General features: G+C 38.9%; 1 protein-coding gene across 1 annotated transcript in view; it reads left to right on the top strand.

The window, feature by feature from the left end:
• Positions 1-20,162, top strand: part of TMEM245 (transmembrane protein 245) — a 90,701-nt gene that overhangs the window by 12,278 nt on the left and 58,261 nt on the right. The window contains exons 3-7 of the mRNA XM_081067733.1: positions 438-539; positions 9,888-10,004; positions 12,378-12,596; positions 14,901-15,070; positions 18,017-18,040. Coding sequence (XP_080923859.1) covers positions 438-539; positions 9,888-10,004; positions 12,378-12,596; positions 14,901-15,070; positions 18,017-18,040 — 632 coding nt within the window. The remainder of the gene's footprint in view (positions 1-437; positions 540-9,887; positions 10,005-12,377; positions 12,597-14,900; positions 15,071-18,016; positions 18,041-20,162) is intronic.

The raw sequence follows: 20,162 nt of genomic DNA, 5'->3' as shown, positions 1-20,162 counted from the left end.
CCAATGTTCACAGCCAGTGATATTTTTAGGAAATCAAGTCAGACTGCTTGACTTTCCTTTCGGTTCTATGCCTGATGCAGGTCATTCTGGGGTTAAATGGGGGGGGGGCTTGGAATGCAAGTGTTTGGGATGGTCTTAAACCCTGCATCTGCTTTAGAATAGACTTAGCTCCTCAGGTGATACAAGGCTGTAAAAAGTAGGCCAGCACCTGCCCAGTCCTTCAGACCAGGGGCCCCTGACAGCAGGCCTGGATTTATTGAGAGAAATCCTGAACTGAGGTTTCATTTGTTCGATGGCCTTTTAAAAAAAATTTTCCCTGTGAAATAATTTTGTTATGTGTTGATATACCAAATTGTTCTATCTACTAAACTGAGGCTTTTAAAAACAAGTGCTAGGTTTTTATTTCACTAAAAATGTTAATTCTTAATCATTTGCAGCATCTCTGGCTGGCGCATGGAGAATTCCAGTATTCCTGGTTATTGTGTTCCTGATGTCTGTGGGCACCCTCTATGAAAAACAGAATGGAAAAGAGTCTTCTGGTAAGAACTAGGACATTCAATTAATATTACTCTTAAGAACTATTTGGGAGAGTAGCTTGATTTAAAAAAATGGGACGATGACATGGCTTTAAATCTGTTTAAAAACCTGTGGTGTTTTCTGAATAATAAATTTGTTTAAAGTTTTTTTAAGTTGTTAGATCATACCTCACCTGCCCCTTTGCTTGCTACTTTTTATTGAGGTATAATTTATAGAATGTGAAATTAACCATAAACTATTTTAAAGTAGCATTTAGTACGTTCACAGGATTGTGCAACCATTGCTTCCATCTAGTTCCAAGATGTTTTCATCACCCCACAGGGAAACCCTTTACCCAGTAAGCGACTAACTATAAAGTTAGGTTATTTATTTGAGATGTTTTTCTTCTTTCCTTTTTTCTTTTCCTTTTTTTGTTTTTGTTTTTGAGATGTCTTTTTCCTTAATGCAGGCATTTATATGTATAAACTGCCCTTTCAGAACTCCTTTTGCATCCCATAAATTTTAATATGTTCTTTCCACTTTCTTGGAGTCAAGATACTGTTTGATTTCTCTCTTGATTTCTTTTTGGACACATAGGTTAATCAGAAGTGTGTTAAATTTCCACATATTTTTGAATTTTCCAGTTTTTGGTTGAGTGTGCTTTTGCTGTCCTATCTAACAAATCATTGCCAAATCCAAGGTCATGAATATTTTCCCCTGTTGATCTTCTATCCTGAAAGTTTGCTGGACTTGTTTATTAGCTATAATGTTTTTTTGTGTGGATTCTTTAGGATTTTGTATACATAAGATCATGTAATCTGCAAATAGAGATAGTTTTATTTCTTCTTTTCTAGTTTGGATGTCTTATTTTTTTTTCTTGCCTGCTTGCTCTGGTGAGAACTAGTACAATGTTGAATATATACCATGTTCTTTTAAAGATTAGTTTTGAGGTATCCTGGCTGTAAGTGGCCTGTATCCAGAAATAGTTTGTTAAAGATACAGATTTCTAAGGAGTTGTAGCTGGGCAGGAGTGGGAGTGGCTAGATATAGTAATGGTTCTCAGATCAGACTGGAGAGGTCACTGTGAGTAGCACACAGTTTCTGTAGTGACAGGCATTTGTTCCTTGCTTCTTTTTAATGGTTATACATAAACTAAAAGAGCAGATTCCTAATTGTAGCAGATTTTTAAAAGAACTTACTTTCTCAGGTATCAGTTTGTTAAATTAGAAAAGACAGACAAACAAAAAGAAGAAAATAAAAATCTCTCAAAATCCCATTGCCCACAGATTATAAAAATGTTAACTAATGGTTTTTATGCCTTAGACTTTTTAGAACACAAGAAAACTGGATCATAGTGAACATTCTCTTTTGCAACCCACATTTTAAACTTAATTATGTCATGAGTACCTTTCTATGTCGATGACTATACTTCTACAACATTATTTTTAGCATCTTCATTTTATGCTAATTATAATGCTATTTGTGACACTGGTGTTATTTGTACAGATACCTTATAGAAGTCTTTTTTTAAATTGTTGCTCTATTTTATTTGTTAAATGAGTAATGTGTCACAATTGTAAGACATCTTATTCATAAAGAGTTGTTTAGAATTTTTAAATAACCACCTGAAACAAAGAAACCTTAATTACCTGTCTGATAGTGGAAAAGAGGAAAGATTTTATCCCATATTTTGCTGTCTTTCTGATTTTCCTTTGCTCAGCCTGTCTTTTTAGTGACAGTCTGTGGGTATATATCAGACCAGGAGAAGTAAACTGTTTTGGCACTACTATATGTAGAAGGGTCGGTGAGCTCCACTTGTCTTTCTGGTTACCTTTAGCTCCTTCTTTTTTTCCTTTCCCCAAGTAGTAGGGATTCAGACTGCCCTGCTTACCCCTCACCCCAGGACAGTTTTCTCTTTTTGACTGCCTTTGTCCAGAGCTAAGTAAGTACTTCACTGCAAGTATATAAATAATGTTGGTCTAGACTGAAGGCTTCAGGTGGGTTTTCTGTTGGGTGTAAATTCTAGTGAGCTGATGATGGCAGCCTAGAGAGCTGTGAGGACAAGAATTCTAAGAGCAAGTTTCGAGCCGTGTTTGATTATTATTATCAGACATAAACCCAGAGTAGGGGTGTGTTGGCATGCAAGCCAGATTTCTAGTATTTTTATTCTAGACTATTACAGGGAAGCAAATCACAGAATAAATGTTGACAGCAGATTTGGAAATGTTTGTTTTCTTGCTTTATTTACTTTCATCCCATCTTTCTTAGGAATAGGTTGTTCTTGATCTAGAATCCTTTTATGGACTTCTAGTCGACATAATTCTCATCATAAAATAAGCCTTTTAAAGTCCACTCCCTCCTCCCTAAATTTCTGAAAGTTTTTTTTTCTCTTGTCCCTAGAACTGTGTTTCTTTTGGGCATTAGAATTCAAACCATCTAGTCCACCCTGGGACAAACTTTCCCTTTTATTACAGTCAGTCCCCTCCTGTAGATGTCGCTGTAATATAGTTAGGTACAGGGATGGTTCAGTGTACTGCCGTGTGCATTTATTCCTTCCTGTCGTTCCCACTGTCCCATTGGAGGACTTGCTCTCATGTCCTAGTCTCCAGTATAGGCACCTATCGCTATGTCTTCTGAGCTTTGAATCTTATATAGAAACTTTTTATGATCTGTGGATCACTGGAATCACAGAGTTAATCCTTTGGATTTCATCAGAATTCAGAGCATGAGTTTGTTTCATTTCTAGGTCCAGAAAACTCCTCTTCTGGGTCCTTGCTGAGTTAGTTGCAGTGGTTCCTTCTGAACCCAGGGGCCTTACTCAGTGATTTTCTCTCAGACCTTGGGAGCTCTGACCTGGTATTTTGTGAAACCCCAAGATAGTATAAGGATAAAATGTTAAATGTCTACCATGCTTTCAAATGTACTATCTTTTTTAAATCCACAAATGAAAGCCACCCCCCAAAACCTTATAGAATGGTTGTCTCCATTTTGCAGATGAAGACATTTAACTCGAGAGGTTAACTGACTCGCTTACAGTCCCACTGGTGGAGCTAAGATACAAACCTAGGTCCTTGACCCTCGGCCCAGCGTTCTTTCTCTTCACCAGGCTCTCTGAGCAGGCATCGGTCATCCCGGAAAGGTATTGACCGCTGACCCTCTTGCACCCAGCTGCAGTCAGCTGCTGCAGGCTCCCGTGGGTGCCCTGTTGACTCAGCACAGCTGCAGGACCTGGCTTCTGTGTCTCCTGCTTCCAAAAGCCTCACTTGGTTGAATCCTGGAGTCCAGCTCTGATGTGTTCCTATGGCCTGTGAGAAAAAGGAACCCTAGCATTATTGTTAGTAATGACAGTATGGGCGAGGCCCTGTTTGGCTCTTTAAACACGCCGTCTCATTTACTTTTTCTTGGAAATCTAGTGAGATTGGTATTACATTCATACTTACTGTACAGACGAAGAAATTTAGGCTTAGAGAGCCATTTACTTGGAGGAGTGCTTCTTCAAAACCTAGGCAAATACATCACCTGTATCTCTTAACAGCCTGGACGCTCAGCCTGAGAAGTATGGGCAAGTACAACGGCGTCTGTTCCTCCTACCACTGGTGATCCTTTAGGAGCAGAAATACCTTTGCAAGAAGACTTGGTAGTTGCCTTAATCATTTTAGTATAACATGCAATATGCGTGAACGGTTTGGTCCAGTTAAGCCCCAATTGGAAAAGGAACAAACTAGATTTTTTACCGCTCATCTCTCACTCCCCAGTTCTGATGCTGTAAAATAGTCCTAGAGAAACTCCTACTGGTCCACATCCACGCCCTTGTTACTGACCAGTAGTACAACGAAGTGATACTGGAAGTCACTGAGAAGACGTATTTTCCACATTAGTGATGGAAACACAAGCCTTCTTCAAAGAGAGCTGTGCGTGCCGGGGAGGTTTTACTCGGTTAGCAGGGCCTCCTTCCAGGAAGCATCTTTGGATGTGTTTCTGGCCACTGCCACTATCCCTGTGGAAGAGAACAAAGTAGATCAAGTATCTCCTTATTTAGACTGGTTTCAAAACACATTTTCCCTTGATTTTTAAAAATGTTATTCTGCCCATTGCTGAGTTAGCCACGTTCACAGATGCTATTTGAACACAGAATCTGTTTCTTGTGTGCCACACTATGAGTTTCTATCCCCTGGTCCTCGGCTGCTGGCAGTCGTCTGTTTCTTTGGACGTGTGTGGATGCGTTATTTGGGCCTCCACTTACTGCTGGCCGTCCCTGGGTAGCTTGATACTTGAAACCTTGGATGCTCTTTCTGTTTTTGTTTATAGTCCTTGGGTCCCAGGATTATGTTGCCTTGTCTACGTGCCTGTTTTCAGCTGGGACTTTTTTTTGCCAGTGCCGTAACTTTGCCTAGATTCTCAGTCCTGGAATTTTTCTGTCTGGTTCATCATCCTTTTGCACAAAAACATGTGGGGTTTTTGAAGTGCAAGAGGCTATCACTAAGACAAGTCATTAAAATGCCTATCTGTTGATTATGATCAGTTTCCAAATCTTACGTCCGTAATTTTCAGGTACTCCTTGTTGATTTCCTCTGTGTGCCATTCTTTTCATTTCTGTGTGAAGTTTCAGGCACTCTAAAAATTTGCTGACTCATTTATATATTCACTAGGATGATATTTCATAGTTTTCATTGATTTAGCACTGATTCGTTGAATATTTACTTGTGTATTTTAGTGACATCGGCAAGTTGGAGAAAGAGTTAGTATTTAAAATAAGCCATGGTTGTGAAGGTTTAATTTAATGATCTTAAGTTTTCCTCAGAGTCTTTCAGTGCCTACTGTATGCAGAATATTTTGCCTGGCCCTGCAGGAGGTCAAAAAAATGTGTGCTAAGGGGGATAAAACTTAGGGAAATGGCTACATGAAGTAGTAGGGGTCTGAGAGGTGCAGCTGTGGGAACGCTAGTGACTTATGCTTATAGTTTATGCTCCCCAAGCCAATAGTTAGGATATAGACGATGATAATAGCTAATACTCATAGTTAGCTGGTATGAGTGAGCCGTACATACCTGGTATTGTTCTAATCATTTTATATCGTTGTTTCACCTAATTCTCACATGAGACAGGAAGTTCTGTAAGCTCCATTTTACACGTGAGGAGACAGAAGCATCTAGAATGTTGAGTACCTTGCTCATGGTCATCCAACAAGTAAGGAATAGACCTGAGATTTACTGGAACCTAGGCAGTCTTGTTTCCTCACCTGTGGTCCCAGCCCCTGAGTTGTACAGCCTCCGCATATGAAACCTCCCATTCTCCGCTTCCATTCTTCCTCTCATCTCTTTCTGCTCTTCTCATCGGACCCTATGTTCTGGCCTTTTTGGGACTTCTTAGAGTTCTTTGGACAGCACACTTTGCTTTTTCTTGCGTGTGTGTCTTTAGACGTTTTTTTTGGTCTTCCTAGATGTTTTCTAGCCCACCTCTCCCTTCCTCCCCAAGATATTCTCCTCCCCAAGATATACTTGTTCTATCTTCTTTTTTCTTTTTTTAATTTTGTTGGGGAATATTGGGGGACAGTGTGTTTCTCCAGGGTCTATCAGCTCCAAGTCATTGTCCTTTAGTGTAGTTGTGGAGGGCACAACTCAGCTCTAAATCCAGTTACCCGTTTTCAATCTTTAGTTGCAGGAGGCCTAGTCGACGATCCCATGCGGTAATTGAACCGGCAACCTTGTTGTTGAGAGCTCACACTCTAACCAACTGAGCCATCCGGCTGCCCCTCTGGTAGCTCAGCGGCAGCTCGTTGTCTTCAATTGTCTTCAATCTAGTTGTGGAGGGCGCAGCTCTCTGGCCCAGGTGGAAATTGAACCCGCAACCCTGTTGTTCAGAGCTTGTGCTCTGACCAACTGAGCTCGCGTTCTAACCAACTGAGCCATCCGGCTGCCCCCTTGTTCTTTTCTATCTTCTTTATCTGGCTAACCTGTTTAAATGGAGTTAAAGGATTGTACCTCTTACCATTTTTCAGCCTTGTCCGCACGTTTGGCAACCCTTCCCTCACCTCCCAAACATGGATTGGGTTTCCATCCTCTGTGCTCCCCAAATATGCTACACATACCTTTGCATTAGCCCTGAACCTACTGAACCTTAACTGATAGTTTAAGTATTAGACTGAGCTGGACGCTAGTGTCCTAGTTTCTTATCTCAGCACATAGCCACTTAGTCAGCTCTGATGATGAATGCCTAGTAGGAGTTTAGAAATACAAGTCAAAAGGCAGCTGACTGGAAGTCCATGTATGAGGAGTTATAAAGTGATCTTGCTATTTTGGAGCTACTTAAAAAAAGCCATCAAGAGCCTTACTTTTCAGTCTTTCAAAGAAGAGTCACCACTTCATTAAATTTCTTGTGAAGAGGTGGGTTTAGTAATTCAGGAGCCTTGACTAGTCTTCAGTCTTACGTAAGAGAGAATACTTTGCTTTTTGAATTTTGACTGGAAATATTTTATTTTTCTACTCTTCTGTCCCAGGCCGTTAATCATTAGGTGTTCCCAACTTTTGCTTTTGAGTGGAGCCTGAGAAATCTCTCTTGGGTGCACAAGAAACTAGGTCCTCTTCAGTCTCTGGTGTAATCAGTTTGTTTTTGAAACTTCTATCCTGAAGTCTAAAAAGAGCTTCAATATGTGCAAACATCTCCTTCCATTTCCCCTGCATGTTGTCTATCTCACCTTAATCTGGAAACTTTGGGGTCATCACTGACACCTTCATCTCTCATTCCCTTTATTACTTCATCACCACATATGGTCCGCTTTACTCCATGTCTCTTAGATGCAGCCAGTTTTCCAACCTCTGCCCTGTTAACCGCTGCAGGGCATGCTGTCAACAGGGCTTGCCTATAATACTGCAATCATTTATCTCATTCTTGATCTCGCTAAGCTGTTCTTGACCAAACAGCAAGAATGATCTTTTTGTATCTCAATACTGATCATTTATCTTTGGAGTGGGGAGGTGGGTGTGGTTAGAAGAGGGCGAGAGGAGAGAGCTTTGCAGTGATAAAGCTGTTCCGTATCTTGTGTCTATGCCGATATCCTGATTGTAATATTGTACCACAGTTTTGCAAGATGTTACCATTGGGGGGAAATGGATAAAGGGTTCACAGGATTTCTGTATTATTTCTTACAACGGCAGGGGAAGCTACAGTTATCTCAGTAAAATGTCAGTAAAAAGCATGATTATGATCCTGTTTGAAACTCTTTAGTGCTTTCCTCCTCCTTTTAGGATAAAGACTAAAGTCCTCACTGTGGTCTTTACAACTTGCCATTGTCTGGCTTACCGTCCCTCGCCTTGTTTATTCCATACCAGTTATCCACTAGCTGTCTGTTCCAGACATGCTGACCTTCCTTCACTGTTTTGGACATGCCAGGTTCTTCACTTACAGCCTTGCTATTCACTTTCTTCTATCCAAAATATTAGTCTTTACATTCTTAGGTGATTTTCTTTTCATTCTTTGTATATCAGCTTCATTTTTACTTCTTAAAGGGAAGCCTTTCCTGATTCTCCAGACTAAGTCAGATTTCTGACTTAGGAGCTCATAAAATACCTACTATTTGTTTTTTTATAGCAATCATTATAGTTTGTACACATTCATGTTTGTGTGGCTCTTTAATTCGTATCTGTCTCTTCCCTAGCCTCCTTATGTCTTTATCCCCAGCCTCCAGTGCAGTGACTAAAGAGAACATGTAAGACATGAAATACACTGCCTTTTTCTCTCAGCCATTGTTCTCTTATTGGCATCTCAGAAGCACCTTAGATACTCAATCCAGGATAATCAGTCCTAATCTAGAAATCTTGCTCTCTTCTCAGATCATGAGTTTGAGATTCTCTTGTATTGCCTAAAAAGGAACATCTTTCAGGTCACAGAGGCGTTGTTAGCGGAGGGGTAGGATATGGTTGAGCAAGGTGAGTGCTCTGGACTTTGATGGCTGAATCTGCGGAGAGCCATCTCAGGCCCTGGCCTGCTCATCTTTGAGCCATGGCCAGTCTTGGATTGGTTGGGTATGTGGAGTTCATTTGGAGCTGAAATTCACTGACCTTGTGAAGGGTTGTGGCTCTCATTGGCTTGCAGAATTCTATGTCGTCACGTTGAGTATTGGTCTCCCAAAAGTAAGGTCCCAGCTGTATGAGTGCGGGTGTGTGATTTGGTGACTAAGGGATAATCAGTGGTCTTACTTGTGGACAATGGAATCCACACTGGCTAGTGTAAATAGAAAGAGGTATTGATAAAGAGTTTTTGTATGTGACATTTTTGGAAAGCCCATACGATTGAGCTTGGATCTGACAGGCAGAAGCAGTGCAACCAGGAGGAATGCTCGACACCAAAGGACTGTTTGAGCAGAAGTGCCATAGCTGCTGCTGCCTGCCACAAAGTTAGAGATCCAACAGCCACACCTCTGGAACTTCTGTCAAGTTCTGCAGAAAAACCATATGCCTCCGTGACTGTGTTTGGCATGAGAGCTGTGTGGCTTCCACATTATAGTCAGTCCTTTTGGTCTCTCAGGTCCTGGGCAGGCGTGCCTGCCTGGTAGAAACTGCATCACGTGTGGGACCTCAGCTGCAATGGAATCCAAGAAATACAGTCTTTAGCTTTCCAGTCTCTCAGATGCAGAAAAGCATGCTAGAATCTGGTATTGTGGAAGCTAGTCTGTGTTGTCTGCCATAGCAGGTTAAAGGCCAACAATTACAGACAGACCTCATTGGCTAGTAAATAATTTATTTAAATGTAGTGCAAATGGTTAAGCTCGGTGTACTACCTATTAGGAACTTAATATGGGCACGTATAACATGAAACGGGGTAATGCTGTTCCGTTAGATTTTCAAGTGGTGGATTTTGGCTGTGCTGAATTATGTACTTTATAGATGTAAATGGTTTGGCATAATACCCATACATTTGCATAATCATTCGTGGAATGTTATTGAGAGCACCAGGTATGGGCTGTCCCATACCGTACTATACGCTAGTAATACAAAGGAGAGTAAGAGTCTATATTCAGGAAGCTCATAGACTTGGTGTGGCAGTGTTTTTCAACAGAAATGTGTATTAAAATTAACCTGTGAAGTTAAATATAAACGTGGTGCTCCATGTTTATATATTCACTATGCCACGTGCAACAGCATGAAGTTCCCAAATGAGAGCGAGAGACAGAGTCCAGAAACCTGCATTTTTAGCAGGCTTTCCTGTTGATACTTAAGCATTCTCCCTTGCGAAGAACCACTGGTCTGGTAGAACAGTAAGAACCATTTTGTTTTGTTAATGTTGAAAACTTAGGACTATGTTTCAGGTTCAAGTTACTTCCCACTTGGTTCATTTGCTTTAAAAAGTTTAAAAAAATGCATGCTTGCTTTACAGGGGCAGAGTTGCCAGGGCAAGTTATCTCCATGGCAGCTTCCACTCTAGCAACGTTGGCCATCTCTATCACAGGGTATGAATCAAGCACGGAAGACCAGCCCTCCACTCAGCCTGCAGGTGACTCAGCTTATGCAGGAATGCCTTCAGAATCATTCCAGAAAATGCAGTATACATAGAATATAAAATTAAGAAAGACACTAGCATCACAAAATACTGTTTACAGGTCCTTCATTTTTCTCTGTGATTCCTGTTTTTACACTGTTTTTCCTCTAATTTTTGTTCTCATATATCACTTTTTTCAGACATTTATTATTTACCTTCTTAGGTTTCTTATCTTGGTTTTTCCTTATTTCCTTTTAAAAAAATATTCTTTTCTTAATTTGTTTTGTTATTTCTCGCTTTTCTTTCGTGTTATTTTCCTTTTCTCAGTGCCCCATTTACCTTTGTCCATGTCTCCCCCCCCCACACTTAATCCTTTTCTTATTTTCCATTTCTTCTACAACTGCCAGTTCTCCTCCATTGTTCTGTTTTGATCTAACGTTCTATATTGCTTTTTTCGTGTGTTGTTCCCTTTCTCCAAATCTTTGTTTTCACTTTTATTTTCCATCTTCTAGTCATCCATTTCTCTGGCATTTCTTACTTTTCTTCTCAAAGTTTGTTTTGCATCCCTCATGCTCTTAATATATTGACTTTCCCTTAAAACAGACTCCTCCTGTTGTTTCAAATTCAGTGCTCCTGTGAGATCTAGCTGGTAGATTCCTATCAGCTTTAAAGTCACACGGTACTCACACAGAGTTCTGGAATGTAAACGCCCATCTCTGCCTGTGCCAAGTGGTCCATTAGTGCCAGAGGTTTTGGAGTTAATGAATATTTTTGGTGAGCTCTTCTGGAGGAAGAGCTGACTTTAGAACAGTTTTGAAGGAAGGGGTCAGCTAAGAAAAGGCATTTGGGGTAGTAGGACAACTTATTTTTCTTGCACACTGAATCACGTTTTCACAGTGGAGAGGGAGTAATATTTTGGTTATGGACTTATTCTAAATGGCTGCCACAGCCACCAACGTGAGGTTTCCAAATTATAAAGATACTCAGAAGGCAACGTCAACCAGAAGCATATTATAACTCGCTTGGGCTTTAGCTTCAAACCTCAAAAAAGTAGAATGTTAGTTCTAGTGAGGTGGACTGACCTACCATGGTGCCAGTTATAGCTCTAATAAAAATTTACTTACAGCTCAACATCTCTTAAAAGGAACACTAAGGAAATTATGTAGCATTCAGAGGGCTACTATATAGTTGCTTATGAAAATTTTGACATAACAGGGAATTTAGTAAGTACCTACTATATGTCAGGTGCTATTCTATGTGCTAGGAATTCAGTGGAGGGAGAAGAAGGCAGACAAGGTCTTATCTCCCCTGGAGCTGACATTCAGCTGAAGGGAGAAAGTCGAGAAGGGTGAGTGGAACATGATACAACTATGTAAAACTATGTAAAGACTGGAGGGTGGAGAGGGAGTCAGGATTATGGGTATTCTTGTTTTTTGCCTTTTTTCCTCAAGTTCAGAAATATGATATACTTTTGTACTTTTGATACATACTTTTATTTATGATGCATACTTTTATTTTGATATACTTTTGATACATACTTTTATTTATGGAAGGCAAAATGCAAGTTTTAGGATCTTACTCATTTCTATCATCACAGTATATACTGAGTAGCACCGCTTTGCTAGTTACATGATTTCTGACATATATGGTAGGTTTTAGTAAAACTCGGAAATAGTAATATAACCCTATATTAACATGTAGCAGTTGCATTGTCAGTAAACAGTGCCTCATGTGAAATAATTCAGTTTGATTTACTTGAAAATTCTTCACCCTCAGCAGTCTTGTTTTACATCTCATTCTAAGAAAGACATGTTTCAAAGTCCTGGGTTTTTGGAAGAGCAATTGGCTCCATCTTAGGTGACATGAAAAGCCATATTGTGTCAGAAATACATATAAATGCATCTACTATGAAATTATATTAAAAGAGGAGGAATTTTTATCTACTCTATGTTAATGTTTATTGCTGTATATGGTTTGAATAATTTTCATGGACTAAGTATAATTCTCGGCTATTTTGTTATGTATTTTTCTTTAGTTTTTTGGTTAAATGAAAAACATTAATAAATGATATATATGTCATAAAAAACTTGAACAATATAAAGTATATAAAGTAAAAACTGAAATAGTCCCCATACCCAACTCTACCCTTCAACAAACTTAGTTTCCCTAAATTTAAACTGTCAGCATTGTTAATTCTCCGCACATTTTTCAGTGCATATGCAGACATACATCCAAATCTTTTTTTTTCTTTTCTAATGTGATGTAATCATACTATGAGAGCACATTTTGATGGCCTAAATAGAGTAGATTAGTGCATTTCTCCGTATGACTGTTCACTAATGTGGACGAAGGTGGTGGATGATTTTTTCTTTTCCTTCCCCTCTTCAGAAACCATGGACAGAGGAGAACCCCCTCCGTCACTGTCCTCATCTTCTTCACCCTCCTCCCCTTCACCCACTCTGGGCAGACAAAGGACTGAAATCGGAACATTCCTTAGAAAGAAGAAAACGAGTGATATCTACTTCGTGTCTCTCGTTTGGGCCATCATCGGAGTCCAGCTCTGGTTGAACCTGTGGATTGTGCAGTTGCTGCCAGTGCCTATTGCAGGTAATTGGTTAAGTATGATTAGACTTGGGATAATTTTACTGTCTTTTAAAATAAAACGCTAGGACGTTTACATTTAAATAGTAAACATTATTTTGAAAATGTATTACTTGATACCTCTTTAAGATTTTGTTGTGAAGCTCAAAAATGTATGTAGCCTCTTACAATTTTGTGTGGTAGTTCCATGTGGCGAGTTGACCGTTCAGCCATTCATGATTCTAGGGGGAGACTGTTAACAATCTGAGTTTTTGGGTTTGTGATTGAATTTTGAGAGCTGCTCTTAGTGAAGTGCGTTTTACAGTGTGTTTTTAATTCAAAGGAAATGTAGGTTTTGAGAAATATATGTATGCAGCATCTTGATTTTTCTCCCCCCTTGTTTGACAGAAAATTAAATTACATGCACATGTATGAATTATATCAAAATGGAGATTATGGCTGTTCATCAGTCATTAAGTTGAGTCTGTTTGCCTGAATACCGTGGTAATTCGTGGCCTTCCTCTGTTGCGTTGATTCTCTGTAAAGGTGCCTTCTAATACTGCAAGAGTAAGGACCAGTTTTCTGAGACTCAGGTGCTTTGTAGTAGTCTATTATCCTTTCCTGGTTGTTGGGGCTTTCTTTTTTTGGTGTAGTCATAGTTCACGCCAAATTTATTTAAGTCATCAGTTCACGCTCGGGATCTTGCCATCCAGATACCTCCTAAATGTGATTAGTCCTTGTCTCCTTCATCAAGGTTTTTCACTATTGATTTAAACATAATCCGATGTTTGGAAGCCTGATTTTTTTATACCATGATCGTATAGATCATTCTAGATCATCTGCTTTCAAACTTACTATTCTCAGTACATTGGACAGTTAAGTAAACAGTTACCATTTCTTTAAAGATTTGTTATGACCAGGACACTGTATAGTGCCTCTGCTTAGGGAACACGGAATACAAGGGGTTGAAGTTTGTATCTGCTTCTTTCATCCTCAGGCAAATCCTCTGTTTGATAGTTGGAGCAAGGACAGTTGTAACTAACCAAGTCACAGAGTGCATCCCACAGCCATGCTTTCTATTAAGGAATTGATAGAGATACTTAGTGAAGCAGTTTACATTGCTCTTCTGGATTGTTCCATACTTTCTTTGGTTTTGTCAGGCGATTTCTTTTATGCTGGCAAATCATGTGTCAGGAGCTATTGGAACCCCCTTTTCCTTATAGTTTGTTAGCAGGAATTATATTTGTCGTAGTCACTTCTTAACCCCAAGGCCATCACAGGAACTTGACACGGCCTTGAGAGAGCAGGCTGTGAACAAGTCGGCCCCCAAAGGTTTTCTACAGCCTATAAATACTCTGGGCTTATTCTAGAAATTGTAGGAGCTTTCCTAGGACCTCTGCAGAGATTTAAAAATGCTAATGAAGGAATTGTTGAACTGGTATGTAGCACTGAGCTCATGGTTCAAAATAGTAAACTGTGAAGCTTTAGATTGTAAGGCCAGGGCTAAGACACAGAAATCCCTGGAGTTAGGGAAATTATAGTGATTGGACCCCAATTATCCGGGGTCCAAACTTCAAGGCAACCCTCGCAGATAAGTAACACTTCTTCTAGTCCCACCACCTTTAACCAAGAAGCTGTATTTGTACCCGTAGGGCCACCGCACTGCCCAGCTGCAGGGGGTGCATTCACACTGTGGTCTGTGCATGGTCCCTGCTGAAGTGGGGCCGTGCCCAGCCTCAGGGGCCATTGGTAGCAGCCCTGCTTATAGCCCGGCTGCTTCTCTACAGAGCGCTGGTAAGAGATTCAGATGTGTAGAGCATCAGCAAGTAGAGAAATAGGAACACAAATAACAGTGTTACTTGTGATGGTATAAAATCATCAGGTATATGGAATACATTATCTGGTTACTAAACGTTAGAAATCTAAGGAAGAGAACAACATTTGGCAATAGCCGCTATAACAGCCAAGGAGATTAGGACATGTCAGGGGTTAGTGTTCTTGGCCCAAGGTTGTAGTCCCTGAAATCTTTGTGATCATGGTATCTTATGTTCAGATAGGTGATAAAACAATCCCTGACTACTTCAGGGATTCAGACTCCACAGAAGAGGTAGTACACGGCAGGTGGGGATTGTGTGAAAGTTGTTTGTCCCAGTACCATCAATTTGGACTATCTTGAACTTTCTTCCCTCCCCTCTCCTGTTTTAAAAAATAATCTTTATTTTAATACTAGCTTTATTGTTTTAGAAAGGGCACATGGACTAAGGGACCTTTCACGTGAGAACTTTGTAATCTGTATTTTGCTTATATATGTATTTCTTATCTTCTTTGTAGTCTGGATACTCAAAAAGCTTATAATTCACTTTGGCGTTGTGAGCTTCGTGGAGAAACGCTGCTATGTGTGGTGGCAGGTCGTAGAGCACTTCCTGAAGGAGCGGCAGGAAGCTCTAGCACCCTGGCCAATCACTGGGCTTGGGAAATTCTTGTTAAACATTGACAGCAAGGTATTGTATTTTAAGAACTTGCGTGGTTTTAATGGGGCGTATATATCTATATATATTTCATTGTCTGAGATATTCTAATTCATCGTATTTAGTGTTTATATTGTAATTGTTGATAACACATTTGAAATCGAATTCTGTGATGAAATTTAAAGTTTAGAATTATAGTTTTTGTAAGGATAGGACACATTTAGTTTAAATAAGCATAGTGTTAAGTATTTACTGTTAGAAAATGGGAGTAAAGGAGCTTATGGAACACCTAGTTCAACTCTCTCATTTTATAAGGACCGAATTGAAATCCCAAGTGGGGATACGATCTGGCTCAGTTCAGTGACTATTTTTGGAATAATTCTCCTGTGTCAGATAAGTCCTAGGGAAAATCAGACGAATCGCAGAAAACTAGATACAGAAGCTCTGCTGAGGGAGAGCCAGCAAACCATTAGAATTCAGAGGCAGTGGTCAGATTCAGAGGCTGAGTGGTTAAGGGCATGGTCTCTGAATCCAGATTCTGGTTTCAGATCTCAGTTCTGCTATTTATTAGCTGTGTGATGTTGGACGCATGTGTTATCCTCTCTGTGCCTTGGTTTCCTTATCAGTACAATTGTGTGTAAGATCATGTACCTTATAGAGAATGGGTGTGAGGGTTACATGAGGTAATGTATATACAGTTCCTAGATCAGGGCCTGCTACACAGTAACCTCTATACAAGTGTTAGCTGTGGTTGTAATGTGGAGGGAAAGTGTGTACAGGATGCAGGGATAGTACTGAGCCGGAAGTGACTCACTGTTGGTGAGGCAATGGGAGAGGGGAGGTTTTGCAGAGGAGGTGATGCCGGGGCAGATTTTGAAGCACAAGTAGGAGTTTATTAGGTAGACATGGCAAGAAGAGCAGGTGGGTGGAGCAGTGCAAAGGCACAGGGACTTCCAAAGCATGCGTTCTTAGGGAACACCAAAAAACTGGGCATGGCTGGGCTATGTGAAATGGTGATTAGTGGGCGGTGAGGCTGGAGGGTCAGGCAGGACTGGGTCAGCAAGTTGTATTTGTGTGCCGTGCTGTGTGAGCTAGACTCACACACAGAGGCTTGTAACTCTTCCCTTGAACGGGTCCATTTATGGCTTAAGGTGGAGATATACTGTTAGGTGAAAACAGTAGAGATACAGATGAGAATAATATAATAACTGGAATGCATGTGGGGAAGAAGTAAATCTTTTAAACTCTTCATAAAATAACCATTATAAAATATGGGTCAAAGGAGAAACAGAGGATACATTTTCTGACGTATTGCCTGACTATCTTCCAGAAAGTTTGCCAGTTTTAATTCCCACCAGTACAACACATGAGAACACCCATTTCCTTGAGCTCTTGCCAATCACGATAGTATAATGTAACAAGTATTTTTTAGTTTCGTAGAAAGAATTATCTTGTTGTTTTAATCTGAAATTTTTAAAAATAAAAATGAGGCTGACAGTCCTTATATACGCTTATTGGCTGTTTCTATTTTTCTTTTGCGATTTGCCCATTTGTATTTTTATTGTTTTCAACTCTTTAAATAAGGAAGAATCTAAGACTTTGCACATATATTAACATATTTATCACATCTCCCTGGTTTGGGGATAAAGCTTTATCTTACTAGAGAGCTTCAAACTTTCCAAAGAGGGTAACTCTCATTTTCAGTTAATTTCTTTGTCTTACCGTTGTCAGAATGGATAGAGACTAAATCCTATTTTCAGTGCTCTCACGTACTTCTGTTGGTAACTCTTCACTTAGGAAAGCTGTACAGTTGTGTCAGTTGAATTTCAGGGGCATCAAAAAGTATTTGTTACAGAGTAGCCTTGTAAAAATTGGTCATTTTTGTTCTAATTTGTTTGCCAGTCTGTCTTTCTTAATGAAGAGAGACAGTAAAATGAATAACACCAGCATTTTCTGCTATCTAATGACACATATCAGAATAAATGGCTGTTGTAAACTAAATATTTTGTTTAATTGTAGTTGACGCCAAAATTATGTTCTGTTTAGTATAATAATATAACTAGGCTGCTGCTTTGGGGAATAAATCTATTTTTCATGTTTCTATTGAATTTTAATTGATTGGACCAGTGTTTTTGAAACGATTCATTTATAGGAGATTGAAGTATGTGTCTAAACATGCACTGGGTGTACTTCAGGGAAAACTCTGTAAAGAGCATTTAGTCACTGTGATGAAATTATGCTTTTTAGCCTTTATACTTTTTTATATCATGCACGATGCCTTAAATCCTGTTTACCAGTTGGTCTTTAGATTGTGTCCACTAACTGGCATTAGTTATTATAGTGCTAAATATTGTGAGGTTTAGATGAGGTAACATTTATGTGGAAAAAGCAAGATGTTCTACACTGTAGGAAAATGTGTGCTTAAAAAAATTGGGATGGAAGGAGATACACAAAATATTAACAGAATCTTAGATATGCTTGCTTTTTGACCAGGTATCCTCTGTTCCAAATGAGCACTGAAATATTTTCCTCTTTAAAAAATGTAAAATAACTAATACTACAAAGCTGCAACTACAAAGTTCAGTGAAAATGCAGTATATGAACTTGAATTAGTTTATACAGGGACTAAAATCCTTTTGGTGCATGAATAGTGAAAGGATCCTAATCATTACTCTGGTCTTTGGAATTTGGTGTGACTATGTAAGCTTTCCAGCTTTCAGGTTATTTTATGTATTTTTAGTTGTTGAATTGCCAGCAAAGCTGTGGTCATCATCACTGTAATCATTGTGTATTTTAAAGAAATAATACATTCAATTTAAAAACGTTAATGCATTACAGTTTTTTTTTCTAGTTTTTCTTTTCTCTGAGATAATCTCCTCATGCTCTCAGTGACTTTCTTTTCTTTTCATACTATTATTATTGCATTCTCTAATGATGTTCCACTGTTCTTCTCTTTCTCACCTTACCTCCATCCTCAAGCTCTGGCACTGGCTAAATAAGAAGGTAAATGAACACATGGATGTTGGTTTTTACTATTCACTTTTGTAATTTCTCCACTGTTTCTGTTCTCACTGCTTCTGTCCATATGTCAAGCTAAGTTTGTGTTATTAAAGTTCTAATTATAAGCTATGGAAGGTCAGGAAGCATTAATGCTGTCACAGTATAACTTGCTAAAAACCCAAAGCTTAGGATTTTACTTAGGATTTAGATACTATCTCCTTGCTCAAGTGTGTGCACAAAGTTCTGTCTCGTAGTCCTTTTGTTCTCTGTGATTTCCATTCCTTTCTAGCTCTGTAGTGGCTCAGCCTGATGCTCTAGTCTCCTTGGATGTGTGAGAACACACAGGCAATCGTTACTGAAAAGGAAAGCGAATTCTTTATTGCTAATTTTTCTATAGATGGCACTGGCATTTTTGGAAACGATAAATCTGTGAAATATTTGTGTGATCCCCTAGGCTGGTAATTTTATATATTGTCCTTTCTTATAACTAATATTTAAGAATTTTATTTTTAACTTTACCTTGTTTCCCTGAAAATAAGACCTAGCCGGACCATCAGCTCTAATGCGTCTTTAGGAGCAAAAATTAATTATTACATAAGACCCGGTATTATATTACACAAGACCCAGTATTATATTATATTACATTACATTATGTTATACCGGGTCTTATATTAAAATAAGACCAGGTCTTATATTGATTTTTGCTCCAAAAGACACATTAGAGCTGATGGTCTGGCTAGGTCTTATTTTTGGGGAAACACGGTAAAAAAGATTGTAGTCATTGCTTGTGGCATCTAATTTCATGTAATTCTCAAGATTTGAGGTTGTGTGTATGGTAAATGATTCACATGATTGACTTGAAATTATCTAGGTACATTTTTATAACTTCAGTAACTTCAATAAAGGCTAATCCAAATATATTAGGAGTGCTGTACCTCTGACATACAGTCTGGATATAGTACTGGAATTCATTAAATCCACAGGACAGATAGCAAGAAATGACATCATTTACATGTATGGGTTTAAACACAATATTGTAGGGTTTAAGAAAAATGTGGTACTTAGAAACAGATCAAAATGACACTTTTGAGTGTAGAGATTAGAGTTTCATTCTGTTGAAACAGGAAACAGGAGACTTTTGACATGGCCTAAAGTTTTAAATTTTGGATTGAAAATACATTGTGTAAAATAAATAAATACATACACACACCGCCTCCATGCGTTCTCTCTGTCATACACTCACACACACACACAGACACCCACACACACCACACCACAAGTATGGTTGTAAATATCTATTAAATACTTATATTTCCTACAAAACTAATATAAGTAAATGAGTTCAATCTTTAGCAGATAGTAGTGTTGCAAACATAGTCACATTCTCTTACTTTGATCAAATTAGGTGGTTTTATATTTTTTCTGTGTGTGTGTGTGTGTGTGTGTGTGTGTAAATGAAATTGTTCTCTAGCTGAGAGAAAGGGGAAGTCATTAGGTTTGATTTGATTTAAGATTAAATGAATTAGATTACCTAATTTATGAACGTATTTCACAGTTGACCAGTGAGTTTTAAAAGATTCCTAAGAGATCAAGTAACTTTTTTCTTTATTCCATGTACCGTAGAAAGCATTGGAGTAAGGTTGGAGTAACTGCTTGAAGTTTTGAGAGTATGTGCTCCAGGAAAGTACATAAATAAGTTGAAGATTATTTTATTACATTACACCCAAGGTTAGAAAATTGCAGCATTGGGTATTAGGTATTCCAAGTTCAAGTGGAGTGAATTTGGGAACCAAGAGAAGTGAGGGTGAGAGAGAACACATCTTATGGTTAATTGAAATGCAACCTATTTCTCAAGATTTAATTATTTTATTAATATTGATTATATGCGCTAAAATTAAACTAGAATTTAGTTTAAAAACACAAAGCAAAATAAAAACCTACAGGCCCAGATTAATTTTCACACTTGAGACATTCAGAATGTCATTTAAAAATTTCTGTCCTTCCCCTTTTAGAAAATAAATTTTAAAAACTAAAATAGTGTCTCACAGCATGGAAGACTGGGGAAATTTCTAAGAACTGTGCAGTTCCCACGTGCAGGGTGATGATGACAGGTGTGGTTTCCTTT

The sequence above is a fragment of the Rhinolophus hipposideros genome (assembly GCF_964194185.1).
Source record: "Rhinolophus hipposideros genome assembly, chromosome: 11".
NCBI lineage: Eukaryota > Metazoa > Chordata > Mammalia > Chiroptera > Rhinolophidae > Rhinolophus > Rhinolophus hipposideros.
Note: the sequence above shows the minus strand (reverse complement) of the source record. Positions and strands in the feature narration are given on the sequence as shown.